This window comes from Sinohyriopsis cumingii, chromosome 3, assembly GCF_028554795.1.
Source record: "Sinohyriopsis cumingii isolate HCF-2022 chromosome 3, ASM2855479v2, whole genome shotgun sequence".
Classification (NCBI taxonomy): Eukaryota; Metazoa; Mollusca; class Bivalvia; order Unionida; family Unionidae; genus Sinohyriopsis; species Sinohyriopsis cumingii.
The window spans coordinates 33,425,715-33,444,531 of NC_142963.1; the positions used below are offsets into that span (position 1 = coordinate 33,425,715).

Below are 18,817 nucleotides of genomic sequence, written 5' to 3' on the forward strand. Positions count from 1 at the left end.
AATCACTAAACGTATTACGGTAGGTAATATCAGAAAACTGAAAGATGCGAACTTTTTACATCAATCTAGTTATTAAGAGGAATAACAATTTTGAATGAATATGAATACATTGATAACATCTATAATTCTAAAGAGTTTTTGGATGCGCATGGTCTGTTAAACATGCCTAAAAAGTATAATTGCTGAAATGTATATTGCCTTTCGGAAAATAGTGTAACAATAAAATACAATGGAAATACCAAATTACTTAAATTAGCGAAATCGTATAAATCTGAACCTGTATCTGTAGCTGTACATTCAGGTTTTGGAATTAAAATCTTTAAAACTCAAACTGAAATAGTTGACCGGTTGATACTGCTAATCTGCTAATCTCATCTAAAGAATCTGGAAATGTAAGCACATAAAGCGACAACGAAATTGTTGAAATTGTAGATAAACGGTTATCTCACATCCGACAAATATATTTTACATAGCGATCTTATCACAGTGAATTAATTTGCGGCGATTGGATTCGTTAACCCCAAAAGACTCCGAGTTTTACCGATCAGATAAATGAGAATGTTATCAATTACATTACTGCTTGATTCATCTCAAACTACGACGGACAGTGCAAACTTCTCTGTTATTTATAATCCACAAATCGAACTTGGCCCAGGGACGCAAGCGTCCCCGACGAAATATGAAATATGTTCAGTTTCGGCTACTTCTTGGAATGATATGTCCAACGTAAAACCTAACATAAAAAACGATTTCACATTTCATTCGAGCCAGCCAGCTGGCTTGGTTTGGATTTCTGTAAATATACCACAAGGCCCTTACAACGTTACTGATCTCAATATAGCAATAAAATCTCTGATTACAACTGGAGTTGGATTCGCGGCCGACAATTTTGACTTGCTCCAAACTATTACACGCTACCTGCAAGAATCACGTTGAAAAACAATTTTCTTGTTGATTTTAGTACGACCAACAACATTGGATCATTGCTAGGATTAACTCGACAAAAGGGACGTTCTAGATCGCAAAGCGCTTCAATTTCATACAAGGACGAGTTATCAGTAGATATAACAAAAGTAAATACAATTTTAGTAGACTGATCGATTGACAGCGGACGTAATAGAGCTCGTGGCAGTCAAGGACGAGCTATTTCTAGTTTTTCTCCTGATGTTCCGCCAGGTTCGCTAATGCAAGTAAAGCAATCGGTAATAATCTACCATTCGATAAACGTCGAAAATCAAATATCCTCAGTAACAATGCCACTTATTGATCAATCAGGACGATAGCTCAATCTCAATGATGAAATTATAACATATTATCTGCACTTGAGGTCGCAGTGAGCTCTGCTTACCAGGATACATTTTATCTTGCAGTTTTGTATGATAAGATGAAAGACCAAAATATTTATCGTAGAAAAATCGTAGGAGGTTTCTTCAGAGTTATATTCTCTAAAATAGTTGAAAGTAAACCTGGAATATCTCACAAAATAGCACCTATCGCGTTAGATGCATAAAAACGTTTGCAACAGGAGCTGCATCTGCAGCAGGTACAAATGTGGGAGAAAAGATTGCTGACAAAATCAAGGGATTTTTACTGTAAGATTACATTTATTGGATTTTAACTCAAAGATTACATTTATTTGATTTTTCTCTAAGGTTATATTCATTGGATTTTAACAACAAGATTTTATTTATTGGAGTTTTAGTCCAAGATTACATTTATTGGATTTTTACTCCAGGATTACATTTATTAGATGCTTAGTCCAAGATTACATTTATTGGATTTTCACTCCGAGATTACCTTTATTAGATGTTAGTCCAATATTACATTTATTGGATTTTCACTCCAATATTACATTTATTGGACTTTTACTCCAAGATTACATTTATTGGATTTTACTCCAAGATTACAGTTGTCGAATTTTTATTCCAATATTACAATATTTGGATTTTACTCCAAGAATACATTTTTGGAGTATACCCCATGATTGCATTTATTGGAGTTTACTCCAAGATTACATTTATTGGCTTTTTACACCGATATAACATTTATTTGACTTTTACTAGATGGTTACATTTTTCTGGAGTTTTCCCCAAGATTACATTTATTGGATCTTTACTCCAGGATTACATTTATTGGATTTTTATACAAGATTACATTTATTGGACTTTTACTCTAAAATTACATTTATTTGATTTTAACTCCAAGATGACATTTATTGAAATTTTACTCCAAGATTACATTTATTGGACTTTTACTCCAAGATTACATTCATTGGAATTTTACTCCAAGATTACGTTTATTGGACTTTATTCCAAGATTACATTTTTTGGACTATACCCCATGATTACCTCTATTGGAGTTTACTCCAAAATTACATTTTATGGATTTTACTCCAGGATTACAGTTAAAAGATTATATTCCATGATTACGTCTACAAGATTTTACTCAATGGTCACTTCTATTCGAATTTACTCCAAGATTACATCTACTGTATTTTACTCCATCGTTACATTTGTTGAATTTTACTACATAATTACTACTACTGGATTTTGCTCCATGGTTACATCTACTGCATTTTAATCCAAGATTGCATCTACTGGATTTTCTTCCGAGATTACATCTACTGGACTTAGTACATGATTACCTCTACAGTATTTTACCCCAAGATTACATTTATTGGATTTTTACTCTAAGATTACATTTATTGGACTTTAATTCCAAGATTACATTTATTGGAGTTTGACTCCAAGATTACATTTAATGGATTTTCACTCCAAGATTACATTTTTTTGATTTTTCTCCAAGATTACATTTATTGCATTTTTACTCCAAGATTACATTTATTTGATTTTTTCCCCACGATTACATATATTGGATATTACTAAAAGATTACATCTACTGGAGGTTACTCCAAGATGATATCTACTAGATTTTCTCCAGTAGTACAATTATTGGATTATATTCCTTGATTACATCTACTGGAATTTTTCTCCACCATTACATTTATTGGATTTTTCTTCCAAAGTTTATTACATATAAAAGTTGTTCCATAAATTCGACTTATGAATTTAACTCGCGCTTTTACAGATTTTACTGTAATGGTGTGTACTTTCCTTAAAAAGAAAGACGCACAAAATAATTTTCAAAATAGACCAGTATATCCTGGACAGCAAAGGTATCTTTACAGACAGGATGAACTATCAATACAAACTAGGGACGCACACATTTTTGACAACATTATTGAGACTGTTGACACTGGTACATCAAAGACAACTAGGATACGTTTACAGACAGGATGAACTATCAATACAATCTAGGGACGCACACATTTTTGACAACATTATTGAGACTGTTGACACTGGTACATCAAAGACAACTAGGATACGTTTACAGTCAGGATGAACTATCAATACAATCTAGGGACGCACACAATTTTGAGAAAATCATTGAGACTGTTGATATTGGTACATCATGGACAATGATGACATGTTTGCACGTATAGTCTGAACTATCAATACCTATTAAAAACGCGCGTAGCTGTTGTCAAAACATGGACACAATGGATTAAAATGATAGATCACACACAACTGGGACTCGCATTTACAAAAGGAAAGTGACTAAACGCACCTGAGAGGGTTAGTGGACTCAGGTGTTAACGCATGAATGGGTCAGTTATGGTTCGTTTCTTAATCTTGGACGGTTCATTGACCCTTTCCAGAAGCAAAGGATGACCGCATTATGATTATCTGTTATCTAGGTAATACAATAAATGCCAATAGTTCAGTTGATATACATGAAATATATAAATAAACTCGTGTATCAAAATGTCTTATGTGATATTTCTGGTGAAGTTTATTTATCTTACAAAATTAAAAGAATTATGTCCGTGCGAACTTTTATTTGACATTTGGACTAATATAATTATTTAACAACAAAAGCAACATTGATCATGTAGACAGTGTGACACCACAGTCAACAATGACTCACTTTATCCTTCAAAATGAAAATCAAGATAAATATTATTAGGTCTTGTATAAACGATTCAGATTGACAGAGTTAGTGCCCTTAGCATTTCAGTGGTTTATTATTAATATCAGATGCTTAACCATGCAGAGACCCAAAGCACGACCACATTATGATTATTCATTGTCTAGGTAATATATTTATTGTTAATTACTACTCAGCAACACGATGACAGCCTAGTGACATACATCTACTTAGAAATAAACGATGGCGTCCGTTAATATATCAAAACAGATGGTATCAAGGTGTACATACTTTTCACCGTCAGCCAAGTCTCTACATGACACCAACCACCGTCAGCCAAGTCTATAGATGACACCAACCACCGTCAGCCATGTCTCTACATGACGCCAACCACCGTCAGCCAAGTCTCTACATGACACCAACCTGTTTCTTATAATTTGAAACCATTATTCATAAAATTACAAGTTGATTATTTTAAATTATTTTGTTTTATACTGTTTGGATTGCATACGTGTTATTTCACTTTTAGAAATGCTAAATATACATGACAATTAAAAACTAATGCATGATATTAAAATATAGTCTAGACAATGGATATGTTTGTGCAGTTTTTGGTAATACATTCAGATTTAAGAAACACTATGATATATGTTGGAGATTTGGAGATATCGTTTATCAAATTGCTCACAATTGGACGATATTAGGAGATTGTGCATGTACAAATTTCATGATCATACATAATTATAAATTCCGATATGTACGAGTTTTAGTTTTCCCAATCTCTTATCAGGTTGCTAGAATGGCGTAAATATAAAATACCATCGCAGTTAGTAGAACATTGCCATTAAAAGAGCAATTAACAGCGTTGCTAACATGGCTTATGCTTTTGACAGTTTTATTGTGCGAGTGAATATTCTGTTTAAAATATCAACAGACATTTTAAATACCGACGTTGTTAATATTTTGTAATTTTATTTTAGCTAAACAAGATTACTGATACAAATATGAAATGCTGACAATAATATTAAGTAAGGTAAAGACGACTTATATGTGAGCGCACAAGTATAATGTCCATGATGAAATATGACGTCATTTTAGTACGTTTATAAGCATGGAAATACGTAGTCATAAGAGAAATTAAGAACATTCATTGTACATGTAATGTCAAAGCTTTATTTTCCATTTGGAAATCAATGTCAAGTCCTGTCTAGTATAATCCAAATAGGAGGGTTTCTAAGAAATCATCTGTGGGCAAGGAGATGGCTTTACAGTCATAACCTTGACTTGCACAGTCGATGACAGATGGGACATTGTAAATCAGCTGTACTTATAGGGACGAAAACTGACCTGACGTTTTCTGCTATATCGCTGATATAAAAAGTAATAGTAAAGGCCTTTGCTCGGAGCTTTGGGGAACCCCAGATGTTACTTGATATTTTGATGATACTGCAGCCAGAAGGAAAACGTTGTAGAATCGGTTTGTTTAGTAGCTTTCGAACCATGACATAAATTTACATCCAATGACATATTTTGAAACTTATAATGTAGCCAGTGAATGCACACCCTATACAAATCTTTAGTGATGTCACGGAACGTTAATCACGTGATGTCATTCGAATCTTGAGAAAAACATATTTTGTGATAAAGTTCATTTACTTCACGAGTTGTTGAACATCTTGGAAGAAATATATTTATATCAAATCATTTTCATGCGAAAAACATTTATATATGTCTGAATGCATTACTTTGAGATAAATAAGCCTACAGAAGCATAATATAAATTGGTCTGTAATTAGTCGACATCATTTTGTCTCCGTTCTTGTAAATCGGCATAACACGAGTTTTTTTTTTATTTTACTGTGCGTGGAACATAATGGTTTCAAGGGATGTATTGGTAAATGTTTGCAAGGGCACGAATAATTCTTTAAATATATTTGTTATGTTTATAACTATGTTAATTTGATTGGGTCCAGCGGGAAGCAACATGATTTGTAACATTCAAGAAATATTTTTTTTTCTAGGATATAAAGTTAAATTATAAAAAAGGACTTATGGTATTGCAAATTAAATCACAGATAATCACAGAATTAATAACAAAATAATTTTGAGTATTATTCCAAATAATTTCCTACGCCAACGGTATTGATGTGTTTGCAGTAGCCTGAGGTCTCTAATGTACTACCGTACCAATGATCTGAATTGTAATGATGTTCCAACAGTCATATGTTGAATCACCGTAATGGAATCCAAGGTTTTCTTGTTTGAAATCACTATATTTCCCAGTTACTATATAACGTTTCCAAGAATATTATCGAGCACTTTGTAACTCCATATAATAATAAATAAGTTCACATAATCAAAATCCGAATACAATATAAAGTATTTCTGCCCAGATCTTATTGCAGGAATAACGAAATTTTTCCCGTAAAGAAGATTATATAAAAACTAAGACACAAAAGAAGTACCCGGACGAGGGCCAAAAGTTCATTTCTAGAAAACACTAAGTTATAATTAGAAGGTCTGCTACTTAAATTATAGTTAAGATCATGGTGTACTTGACTCAAACTAAGACAAATATGTTGACTTCTATTGATAATAATCATAATATTAATCCCATTTTCAAATATAAAAATATTATCTATGTTTTAGCTGCTTATAGATTATAAAAAGAATCAATGATTTTGGTCAGGTAAACTATGAACTTAATTTTGAACAAAGTCAGCTACAAGATGAAATTTTGCATAACCAACAGCATACAATGAATAAAAAGTCTAACAAACAGTGCAAATTAAATATTCATAATATTAGTTATTACATTTACAATTTCTTGTTTGTGTATAATGATATCAGAAAAAATGGTTCGATTTGTGTGATAACTGTTTAGCAATAATTATCATTTCTTTTACAGTTAAGTTTTAAAATACTGCTTCACGGTGCGAAAGAAACAGTCCCTTTACACCTATAATTCCTTCCAAATATATGTGCCGATATTGCTAAAAAAGACATGCATGAATCATGCAACAACGCGGAATGGGTTTCGTAACTGTAAAATATGGTGTCATGGAATATGGCAACTATATAATTTGGCATGCTAGAACAGTTTGGTTAATTTACTTCGTGGAAGCATACAGCGTTGCCTAGGCTGGTTCATGTGTGTGTGTGTGTGAGAGAGAGAGAGAGAGAGACTGAACAATAAATGCATCTTGTCGTTGTTCCCTCGCGGCGAGATATTCGTATATCGCGGTGTGTACGTGTACTTTACCTCTGGTCGTGTGCATTTGTTTTTCCTTGTATTTATGGGAGGCTTATTGTTCTATGAGAGACATAGTGATCGCTGGATCTTGTCAGGGAGTGTCAACACTATTACTTCCAACTCCCATTGTGAGATTATATAGTACCTATATGATTTGGAGGTAAACTGCATGCAAGGATACAGACCCATGTTTTATCGTCGGATCTACATTGAGTAGCTAAGTCATGATCAGTCAATTCACAGCGTTTTCGGTTACACATTGTACTCCATGTTAAAGTGTTGATTATATCAAAAGCACTTAAAAAGAAAACGAATCGGCGTGTAATTTATGTACAACAATACATTTGTGACTCCCTAGGCTAGAGCATATTGACAAACAACTTAGAGCAACTAATATAACATTCGGTCGGATTCATAAGGAGTTCAGTGTCAGCTCAATCCAATTTTCTGTATGTATATATAGACAGATCCGATTTATTTTATTTTGTTTTCGGAAAAGTAATACAAAGATATGCCAGATACGACTGAAAATTCGGAATTAAACATTTTAAATGGAGATGAGTCTATTAACAAAGCCAAAAGTGACGAGGAGTTTACGGAGAATAGCGATAGAGGAACGTGGAGAAAACATGTCGAGTTCATTTTATCTCTCGTAGGATACACGGTGGGAATCGGGAGTGTCTGGAGATTTCCGACAACGTGCATGAGAAATGGCGGAGGGGCTTTCTTGATTCCATATTTGTTTTTCCTCGTCTTGTGTGGGGGACCACTATACTACATGGAGATATGTCTGGGGCAATTTACCGGCAAAAGTGCAGTGGGTGCCTTCGAACTCTGCAAGATATTTCGAGGTAGGTTCCACAGCTAATAATATGTATGTATGCTTGATGTTTATACATGTTGAATCATCCCCTCTTTCCGTGTGTCTTTCGCAATATGGAAAACAAAAGTGATGCTACTTTCTAATAAAATAAAATGGTAAAATAATAAAATGATATTGCATTAACATAGAAATTCTAATGTATCGATTTAAAATACGATCTTTGATAGATTTTAAGTTTGTTATCCAAATCAACCCGAAATCTCTCACCCAGTTAGAATAAATGTATTGAATGAGACATAAAGAATGTAAGAAACTTGAACATCTATATTTAAAACTCAGACATTCACAATTTACTGCGGTACTTCCCTTTATCAGTCAAGATATTGTCCTTTCATTACCCCTCTTAGCCAAAAAAGTCCCAAAGTCATAATATACATGCTAAGGTAATGACCCATTTCTGTTGTCAGAATCTGAGCTTTATGAATCTATTGAACCTCAGTTAGAACATCCTTGTAGTGTTTAACAAACACAGATAGAACGTCCCTGTAGGTGTTTAACAAAACTGTTTTATCTCGGAGTGTTGCAATTAAAAAAACTTCAGGAGCGACTTAAATGACAATAAAGTGGTGTAGAAAGTGAGAGATTGAGCACACTCAGTACTGCTTTCTGACATTTAACTATTGTCACACTAGGGGTTTTAGATTTTGATAGCCAGGATAGATACAGATGTTCCACAATCCGTCATTTGACTAATTTTAGCTTGATCGTCATACGTGATCGCGTACACAATGGGAACGAACAATGAAAAAATCGTCACTTCTACAGCAAACCAACCCGGTGACATTTACAGGGTTGTATATACGACGCGCTATCGTGCAAATCCCCCTCCTGTTTAACATTTCGGCCAAGATTTTTAATCCTATGCAAGAAAAATCGCGCAAAATATAAGAATTGTGCGTCTTTTTTGTGAAGAATGCGTTATTCTTTATTTTCTTTCTTTTTGCTGTAAAATTCTCGGTTGTCACTCTCGGCGAATATGTTGTACTTGCATAGTTGTAAATACGTCACGTATGTTTGTGTGTCATGTGCTCAATTCTGGTTGGTTAATAAGAAAGGTCAGAAGAGCACTTATGATATAGATCTGGCTTGGCGGGACAACGTTTTAAATGGCGATATCAGTTAAAACTCGGACACTTTTTCATTATTTTAGCAGTAACTCTTCTAATAACAGTCAGGGGTCAGAAGTTTCTGTCAAAAGGCAAAATGACAGAGAACAAACACTTCCTCAGGCTAATTCCGTATCGGGCGATGCTTGTGATGATGTGCTTAATGTTGGCGGCGATGAAACTTAGGGCCCATCGAACGCCAAGAAAAATGTACTCTTTCAGTTCAGACTGGAAACAAAATCGACCATGGCTGGAAATGAATAAAGAAATGAGATGCTATACAGATGGTGTGTAAAAACTGGCCAAAAAATTGTTTCACACTTGGAAATGCTAATTTCAGGACATCAACCCATGACAGACATGTTGAATTACCAGCTCACAAACAGGACTTGAAACTAAGTGAAAATCTTAAAACTACATGCATGGCAGCTATCAGCAAGACATCAAAATCAATTATTCATGCTATGTAAGTTACCTACTACTTGCCTAAGGAAAATATTGCTTCTCTAAAATATGGCTCACTGTTGGATTTGGTTGACTTTATGGGTGTTGGTGCTGGCAACATGAGAGTAGGTGGAAACGCAACATATTCGTCAAGGGATTCTGTAGAGGAAATTCAAGTTAGTTCGTTTATTTTATTTACATTTTGTCTATGGAAAATTAGATGGAAAAATGGAGTATGCTAACAAGCGACCAAATCATGATCAATTAGGTTCCGATCAGTGCATATCTTGATGGATCCCTGTGTTACTAAAAATAGCACCTAGCATCGTGATAGGCCAATGAAATTGCATTCGGTAGCTCGTCGTCATAACTTCCTGTCAACGTTTAATGGTTCATAACATTTTTCATTTTTAATCAATCTGGATCATTGGTACCTGTTTCTTTTGTCATGAAATTCTTTCCTATCTAGACATGTCAAATTTCAGTATCACTGTAACGAGTTGTCGTGTGTTTGAAATGATGATACAGTCAATGTTGTTTGAATAATTTCCTGAGCATGTAAGGAGTTGCTGTCAACATCGTCATACAGTACAGTAGTCAGCCAATCCCGCCGCTTGAAACTTATATACTGCTTTAATAAATAAGTTATTATCATTATTTGCTCTGATGCTCACTGCAGCAAATGACATTGACCCTGATATGCTTCTTTCACAACTTTGCATATGTAGGGACCCATCAATGATGTATATAACACCAACGTTTTTGTTTTTAAAATCGTCGTATACAGACAGGCACAACCACTTCCTTCATTACTATTACTAAATGACTTTAATTAAAAGAGAGAGAGAGAGAATGTAGAGCCATATTATTTTAGCATTTAAACACCTTGATGGGATTTGTTAAAACGACCGAATAATCAGAAGGCAACATCCTTAGACACTTCATGGTCTTAGGTTAAGGGACTTGCGCAATTTGCATCTGCTTTTGGTTATTCTACTTTGGGTTTAATATATATATATATATATATATATATATATATATATATATATATATATATATATATATATATATATATATATATATATATATATATATATATATATATATATATATATAAATATTGATATAATCTGTGTTAATGCAGAAAGTATGATTTAGTCCATTCATTGGCATCTTAATTGATGAGAGTAAAGACATTTCAAATACGAAGAAGCTGGTCATTAATGCCAGAATAATTGAACCAACCATGTTTGTTTCTACAACCCATTGTCTTGGTAATGTGTCACTGGAAGGCCAATCGCACACCTTTGAAGATACGGTTAAAGACCTGTACTATTTTTTAAAAATAAATCTGCAAACAGAACAGTTGAACGGAAGGAAATCCAGAACGTTCTGGACAGTCCTCAACTTTAAGTCAAAGAGGTGCATGATGTAAAAGTGCTGACATTTTATGATGCACTATATGCAATTTTTCACATGGGGGGGGGGGGCTCTCGTGAATTATTTCGAAAAGAATAACAAGACAAAAGAGTGTCAAGACTTATTGAATAAACTCATAGACTACAGATTTGTGGCATGCATGAATGGTTGGCATCCGTGAGTCTCGAGAGACGCTGAAAGTACTCCCATGAGAGATGTTCCCGCTTGATGGTTGTGCAGCGTCTGCTGTGGTTATGGAGCTCAACATGGGAATGGTAGTTCTACCTGCACTTGAGTCTGAACTGTTTCTTCTTCCTCTGAGATCGCTTCTCCTCAGCTAGCAAGCGTAGCCTGTCATCGCCGGCTTTCAGACCAGTGATCAGAGCGTGTCGTCAGCTGCACCTATCTAGAGCAAACTTTTCCCAGGTGTTGACATCGATGTCAAGAGCTTTCATCTCACGGGTACAGACATCATTGAAACGGAGATGTGGCCGTTCGATCGACCTTTTGCCAGCGGCAAGTTTCGAATAAAGAAGGTCTTTGGGGATCCGTCTGTCATCCATACGACGTACATGGCCCAGCCATCTGATGCGACGTTGGCGGAGGAGTGTGACCATGCTGAGAATCTTGGCAAGTTCAAACACCGCATTGTTTGTTACTCGATCGCTCCAGTTGATCCCGAGTATGCGTCGTTGGTTTGTCATGTGAGAGGCGCTCAGTCTTTTCTCTTGTGAAGCGTAAAGAGTTCAGGTTTCACCAGCGTACAGGAGAGTGGTTAGCACGCAGGTACGGTACACAGAGATCTTAGTGTTCAGGGTCAGCATGCTGTTATTCTACACTCTCTGAGACAACGTGGAGAGACTTGTTGATGAGTTTCCAATCCGATAGATGAGCTCAGCATTGAGCGAGATATTGCTGGTGATGGTAGAACAGACGTACGTGAACTGACTGACTACCTCAAGTTCGTAGTTGTTGATGATGATGCTAAGGGTCCGCGTCCTGAGCCATCACGTTTTTTCTTTGAGCTGATGGTCAACCCAAACTCATCGCATGGTTTAGCAAAGCGATTCTTCAGGTGCTGTATCTCATCTTCTGTGTGAGCGGCTAGAGTAACATCGTCTGCGAAGAGCATGTCCCTGATGGTTGCCTCACGCACTTTGCTCTTTGCCTTCAGATCATGTGTGCAGGTAGATCCCTTCTGTCCCAAAGGCATGTTTGAGCAGGACATCAAAGAAGATGCAGAAGAGCGTGGGGGCAAGGACTCAGCCCTGTTTCACTCTGCTGCGGATGTCGAAGGGGTCGGACGTTGAGCCATCGTACCACACTGTGCCTTTCATGTCATCGTGGAAGGACTGGATCATGCTTAGCAACTTTGGAGGGCATAAAATCTTCGCAGGGATTGTGAAGAGCCCGTATCTGCTGACAGGATCGAATGCATTGGCAAGGTCTATAAAGGCCAGGAAGAGGGGTATGCGCTGTTCTCTGCATTTTTCTCTGCAGTTACCTGATAGAGAAGATCATGTCGATTGTGGACCTCTCTGCGCGGAACCCGCACTACGACTCTGGATACATTGAGAAGGAATATGCACCTGTAGTTGTTTCAGTCACTTTTGTCGCCTGTGTTCTTGTATAGGGTTATGATGTTGGTGTTTCGCATGTCCTGAAGCACTGCACCCTCATCCCAGCACTGGCAGAGAAGGTCGTGCAAGTGTGTGAGCAGTAAGGAGGAGCTGCACTTGATGACTTCGAGTGAGAAGCTATCCTTCCCTGGGGCTTTACTTAATGACAGTTTCTCTAAGGGCTTCTTTAGTTCTGCCACAGTAGGGTTCGCCTCAAGTTCAGGCATGGGGGGGTCAATGCCGTTGAGGGCATCCTTGTTCACTTTGTTCTTTCTGGAGTACAGTTCAGAGTAGTACTCCACCCAACGCCCCATCGGCTGGACCTTGTCATGGATGGTATTTCCTGCAGCAGAGTTCAGTGGTGCTGTCATTTTCTTCGTGGGACCATTGCTATCCTTATGCCACCGTACATACCTCTGATGTTTCAGATATCTGGTGATAACTGGATGCTCTGACAGATGTGAAGCCAGTATTCACTTGCGCATTGCCGTGCTAACCCCTGCACTTTGCTTCTGGTAGACCTGTATGTCTGTATTGTCTTCTGGCAAGGGGATCCCTTGTATTCCAGGTGAGCACTGCGAAGCTCTTCTATGGCTGTCATGAGTGTGGCGAAGTTAGCCTCAAACCAGGCGTTGTTCATTGACTGGTTCTTCCCAAAGATCCGTTGGGCTGTGCTGTAGACAGTCTCTCTGATGTGATCCCATCTCTCTTTGGCACTGCCGTTGGGAGGTTCGGAATTAAACGTCTTGTAGAAGGCATAAGTGAATTCCATAGCCTTGTCTGGATATGACCTCTTGCTCACATCAATGCGTGGTTTACCGTCTTGCCTAGAGCGGTGTATATTCTCTGGCTGAAGCTTCATGTTTCAGCACACCAGCGAATGGTCATCAGTGTCGCACTCAGCGATGTGGAAGGTACGGATAAGAAGCACACCCTTCATGGCAGACCGTCTCGTAATGATGAAGTTTAGCTGGTGCTAGTGTTTGGACATTTTATGCTGTAGCTTTGTCTGAAAGAATCAGTTGGTGATGCTAAGTACGTGGTATTAGCACATCTCTAGGAGTCGCTGCCTGTTCACATTCATCTTCCCAATGCCGAACTTGCCAGGACAGGAAGGCCAAGAGTCATGGTCTGAACACGCTCTAGCATTGAAGTCGCTCAGTAATATGAAGTTCTCTTCCTTGGTAATTTTGTCGATAGGCGATTTTAGCTTATCGTATAAATCATCCTTGGTGTCTTCGGTGGAGCTTAGTGTGGGAGCGTAAACGCTGATTAGGTTGACAGGCCCTGTTGTGGTGTCTTCTAGCAGTCTTACGTTTTCTTGTTGGTAGGGTTATATCATCCCCAGCAGAGAGTTCCTGACGGCGACTATAACACCAAACCATCTGGTTTCGTCGGCGTTCTTTCCTTGCCAGAAGAATGAGTTGTTCTTTTCTCTGTGGGACCCGGAATCTGGTAACCGTGTCTTCTGTAGTGTGGCAATGTCGACCTGCAATCTTGCAAGTTCGTCGTTGATGCATTAAGTGTTTAGAACATGGCTGATTGCCTCAAGATCATCTCAGATCCCATTCAGCATAGTCCGGACATTTCAGGTACCTATTTTGAGGATTGGAGGTTTCCTTGTTGGTTTTCTTTTGTTATTTCTTGATGCAGTAGTTGCAATCTGCTTATCAGGTTCTCGCGTACCTTAAGCACTACGCACCCAGCAAGGCAGATGAACTGTGGCGAGACGTCACCTTAATGGCTGGGGCTGCACAGCTGAGGCGGGTTGTAGCTGTACAGTGAGATCTGTTGATCTCTCTCACCGTCAGAAGCAACCCCGTGCGTCTGACTCTACGCCAATCGAGCGGTGACTTAAAACCGGTAAACTGCTTCTTCCCGTGTTGTGTCGACGCTGTGAAGCGAAGCTGGAATGTTCTCTCCAGGGCGAAAGCCTGGGCAGGGTGATATGGAGAATCAGCTGTTTCTCATGCAGGTGATTCCCCCTCTCCACGCAGTTGATGAATCCAAGGGAAAGAACAAGCCGATACGTCATGGCACCAGCAACGTCGCAGGAGTTGCCGAGATTACACTGAAAGCAATGCCAAGTCACCTTAGAGACTCCGTCTCCTGATTTTCTGTTAGGGTTTACTCCCTTAACCCTTCCTATGAGAGGATATAGTCGCAAGGCAGCGAAAGTTTGAAGTCGGAGTTGACTTCCCCTAGACGGGCGACTACTCAATGTTAACGATCCCCATCTGCCCGAAGCGTCTTATTTTGAGGCACTAGAAACTCGCCTGTCATCCCTTCTTCAGTCAGTTTAAACAGGTTCCACTGGGCTTAGTTAAGCCACTCGTGAAGGCCTGGAGCTGGATTCGGTTGTCAGGTGCTCTATCAGACGCAAGCTATTGCGTGATTTCCAAGGGAAGTGTGTGCTTATTTCTCACATCTGCACCCGATAATAACAACCCTTGGAACCCATGCATACATATTATGATGGATATCATACCTCACTCAGCACAGCTAAATATGCTTTTACAGAAATCTGACTTGAATATAGGAGCTGTGTCACTTGATATTTTGAATCATGCCTTACATAAAGCATCACGGTAAAATCCTATCACCAGACCTGTATGTCTGAAAAATTTAAATCATTTAAGGATGGAGACAAACTTCAAATCACTAAAAATGGTGTTGAACTCAAGTTGCACAGGGGCACATTGAAAAGAGTTTCAGATGATGTGTCTAACCTTCGCCACGAGTTTGTTACACATTTGCAGGTGGAAATGTCTGCAAGATTTCCAAACAAAGAACAGCACACAGGTGGCAAGAGCTTTTGAGGTTCTTGGTCTACGTAGCCTCACATTCCTATCTTCTGAAGAAAAAGAAATATATGGCTATGACCAGATAAAAATTATCCGTGATCATTTTGGTAAATAGAAGAAATCAAAAGACGCTATCAGTATCCCTTTGTGTGACCCAACACATATTTTGACAGTGGTTTCTTGCTTAGACTAATATTAAAAAATAACTGTACCTTAGCGACAAAATGTGCCGACTCTGACAGATTGTACATCAACATCATGCAGACACATTTCCAAATATTGTTCAGTTAGGATCAGCGGCCACAGTTATGCCATACCAAACCACTGACTGAGAGAGGATTCAGCAATCAAAATCGAACCAAAACTGCAGGAAGAAGCCGTCTAGAAAGGGTTCTCAACGGTCTCACGATTTCAATTGTAGGACCTGCTCTGAGAGACTTCAACTTTAACAAGGCATTGGTAGAGTGGAAGATGAGGAATGGCAAAAAGCTATTTAGGAATAGTGATCATATTTGCAGAATAATGCAGCCACAATTACAATCTGTCTGGATGCAGATGTATAAGTTAAGAGTTAACTGTTATAGGTCTTTTCCATAAAAAAAATATTTTTTGTCATTCATTAAAGGTAACTATGTGCTCTTCTGATCTTTCTTAGTATGGATTTGTAACCAATCAGAATTAAACATTTGACATGCAGGAAGTACATGAGACGTTTTTAAGATTGGCCAGAGAAATGACAATATTTGTAATCTATAGTTTGATTCTTTAATGGTTAGTGTGTAGAAAGAATATTGTTATAAGAAAACATAAGACTTTGATTTCAGTTTTAAGTGTTATGCTATAATATACAGAAGACATGATATGCATTTAATGCACTTATTATACTTACTTTTGAACTTTCTGAATACATTGATTTTTTTTAACACTATCCTGGAAGCCCCCCCCCCCCATGGCTACATGGCCCCTTTTTCAGATTCATTGGGGGCAAGTGTCCATATTTATCAAATCCTAGATGCAACCCTGCATTAACAGGTTGCCACCTGCATTGCAATGAACCTCGGACAGTTATTGTGTTAAAAAATCTAGTATGTTAAGGTGGGACTAAGGTGAACTGCAGTCGTTTACTCGAACGATTAGTCGTTTACTCGAACGATTTTTTTAAGAAGTCAAAAATATATAGCTTCTTAGTGTGTTTAAGCATGGGTCGCAAAAAATGTTTACTGTAGCGTTTATTACGAAGTGAAATATCCATAGCTTACTAGTATGTTTGTATGTGTTTACTTTAATGATTTCTTGTACGTACTGGGTATGTAAAGATTTTGGAAATCTAAATCTTCTGGCTTTAAGGCCTATATTTTTGATTGGGACTGTACTACATATATTGAGTTTCCTTTTCTGCTCTGATAAATACTACTGCAAATATGATTATTGGTTACCATTGTATTACGTATTCCATTGATAACATGTTTTGTAGATTTGTTATATTTTCTGTGTATATTCACTGTGAAAGAAATTGCGTGAGAATATTATATTAAATAATTGGCGCGGTTTCGTTTAATATTCGTCATACAGTTTGTAAAAGTTGCCCAAAAGAGTTTTGACTTTTCAAAGACGCAACCATAGCTTCTTGATAATTGAATTGATATTATTAATTATCTTGGAAGCGCAACGACTTAGACTTGGCCAATATTATGAGGATAAAAGTGAAAAGTCATTATAAGATATTTTGACGAAACAGTAAAGTTGCTTACGTTGAGTAGGACATCCATTGTAGATAACTAAGTGAGCAGCGAATAAGGTAAAGATGATGTAATGTTTGAATCTACTCCATCCAGTACCAATACAGATTATCAAATGTTTGAATCTACTCCATCCAGTACCAATACAGATTATCAAATGTTTGAATCTACTCCATCCAGTACCAATACAGATTATCAAATGTTTGAATCTACTCCATCCAGTACCAATACAGATTATCAAATGTTTGAATCTACTCCATCCAGTACCAATACAGATTATCAAATGTTTGAATCTACTCCATCCAGTACCAATACAGATCATCAAATGTTTGAATCTACTCCATCCAGTACCAATACAGATCATCAAATGTTTGAATCTACTCCATCCAGTACCAATACAGATCATCAAATGTTTGAATCTACTCCATCCAGTACCAATACAGATTATCAAATGTTTGAATCTACTCCATCCAGTACCAATACAGATTATCAAATGTTTGAGTATACTCCATCCAGTACCAATACAGATCATCAAATGTTTGAATCTACTCCATCCAGTACCAATACAGATTATCAAATGTTTGAATCTACTCCATCCAGTACCAAAACAGATTATCAAATGTTTGAATCTACTCCATCCAGTACCAATACAGATTATCAAATGTTTGAGTATACTCCATCCAGTACCAATACAGATTATCAAATGTTTGAATCTACTCCATCCAGTACCAATACAGATTATCAAATGTTTGAATCTACTCCATCCAGTACCAAAACAGATTATCAAATGTTTGAATCTACTCCATCCAGTACCAATACAGATTATCAAATGTTTGAATCGACTCCATCCAGTACCAATACAGATTATCAAATGTTTGAATCTACTCCATCCAGTACCAATACAGATTATCAAATGTTTGAATCTACTCCATCCAGTACCAATACAGATTATCAAATGTTTGAATCTACTCCATCCAGTACCAATACAGATTATCAAATGTTTGAATCTACTCCATCCAGTACCAAAACAGATTATCAAATGTTTGAATCTACTCCATCCAGTACCAAAACAGATTATCAAATGTTTGAATCTACTCCATCCAGTACCAATACAGATTATCAAATGTTTGAATCGACTCCATCCAGTACCAATACAGATTATCAAATGTTTGAATCTACTCCATCCAGTACCAATACAGATTATCAAATGTTTGAATCTACTCCATCCAGTACCAATACAGATTATCAAATGTTTGAATCTACTCCATCCAGTACCAATACAGATTATCAAATGTTTTCAGCATAAAAAGTAATGGCAGTGAGACTTATGCATACCAATTAATTAATTTGTATGCTCTATGAAGAAACGATACAAGACTCCATGAAATGGTGACATCGCTCTTCGATGTGAAGATAAAGAATCAATGTAGGCAATACTTAATGATGGTAAAATAATTATAGGTAATTTTAGATTCAACACCAGTAATATAATACTCTTAAGATTCTCGCATGTCAAATGAGGAGATAGAGAAGCAATGTTTCATCCTAAAAATATAATCTAAA

General features: G+C 37.1%; 1 protein-coding gene across 1 annotated transcript in view; it reads left to right on the forward strand.

The window, feature by feature from the left end:
- Positions 1 to 7,653: 7,653 nt before the first annotated feature.
- Positions 7,654 to 18,817, forward strand: part of LOC149802658 (sodium- and chloride-dependent glycine transporter 1-like) — a 42,523-nt gene continuing 31,359 nt past the window's right edge. The window contains exon 1 of the mRNA XM_089951297.1: positions 7,654 to 8,091. Coding sequence (XP_089807423.1) covers positions 7,752 to 8,091 — 340 coding nt within the window. The 5' untranslated portion in view covers positions 7,654 to 7,751. The remainder of the gene's footprint in view (positions 8,092 to 18,817) is intronic.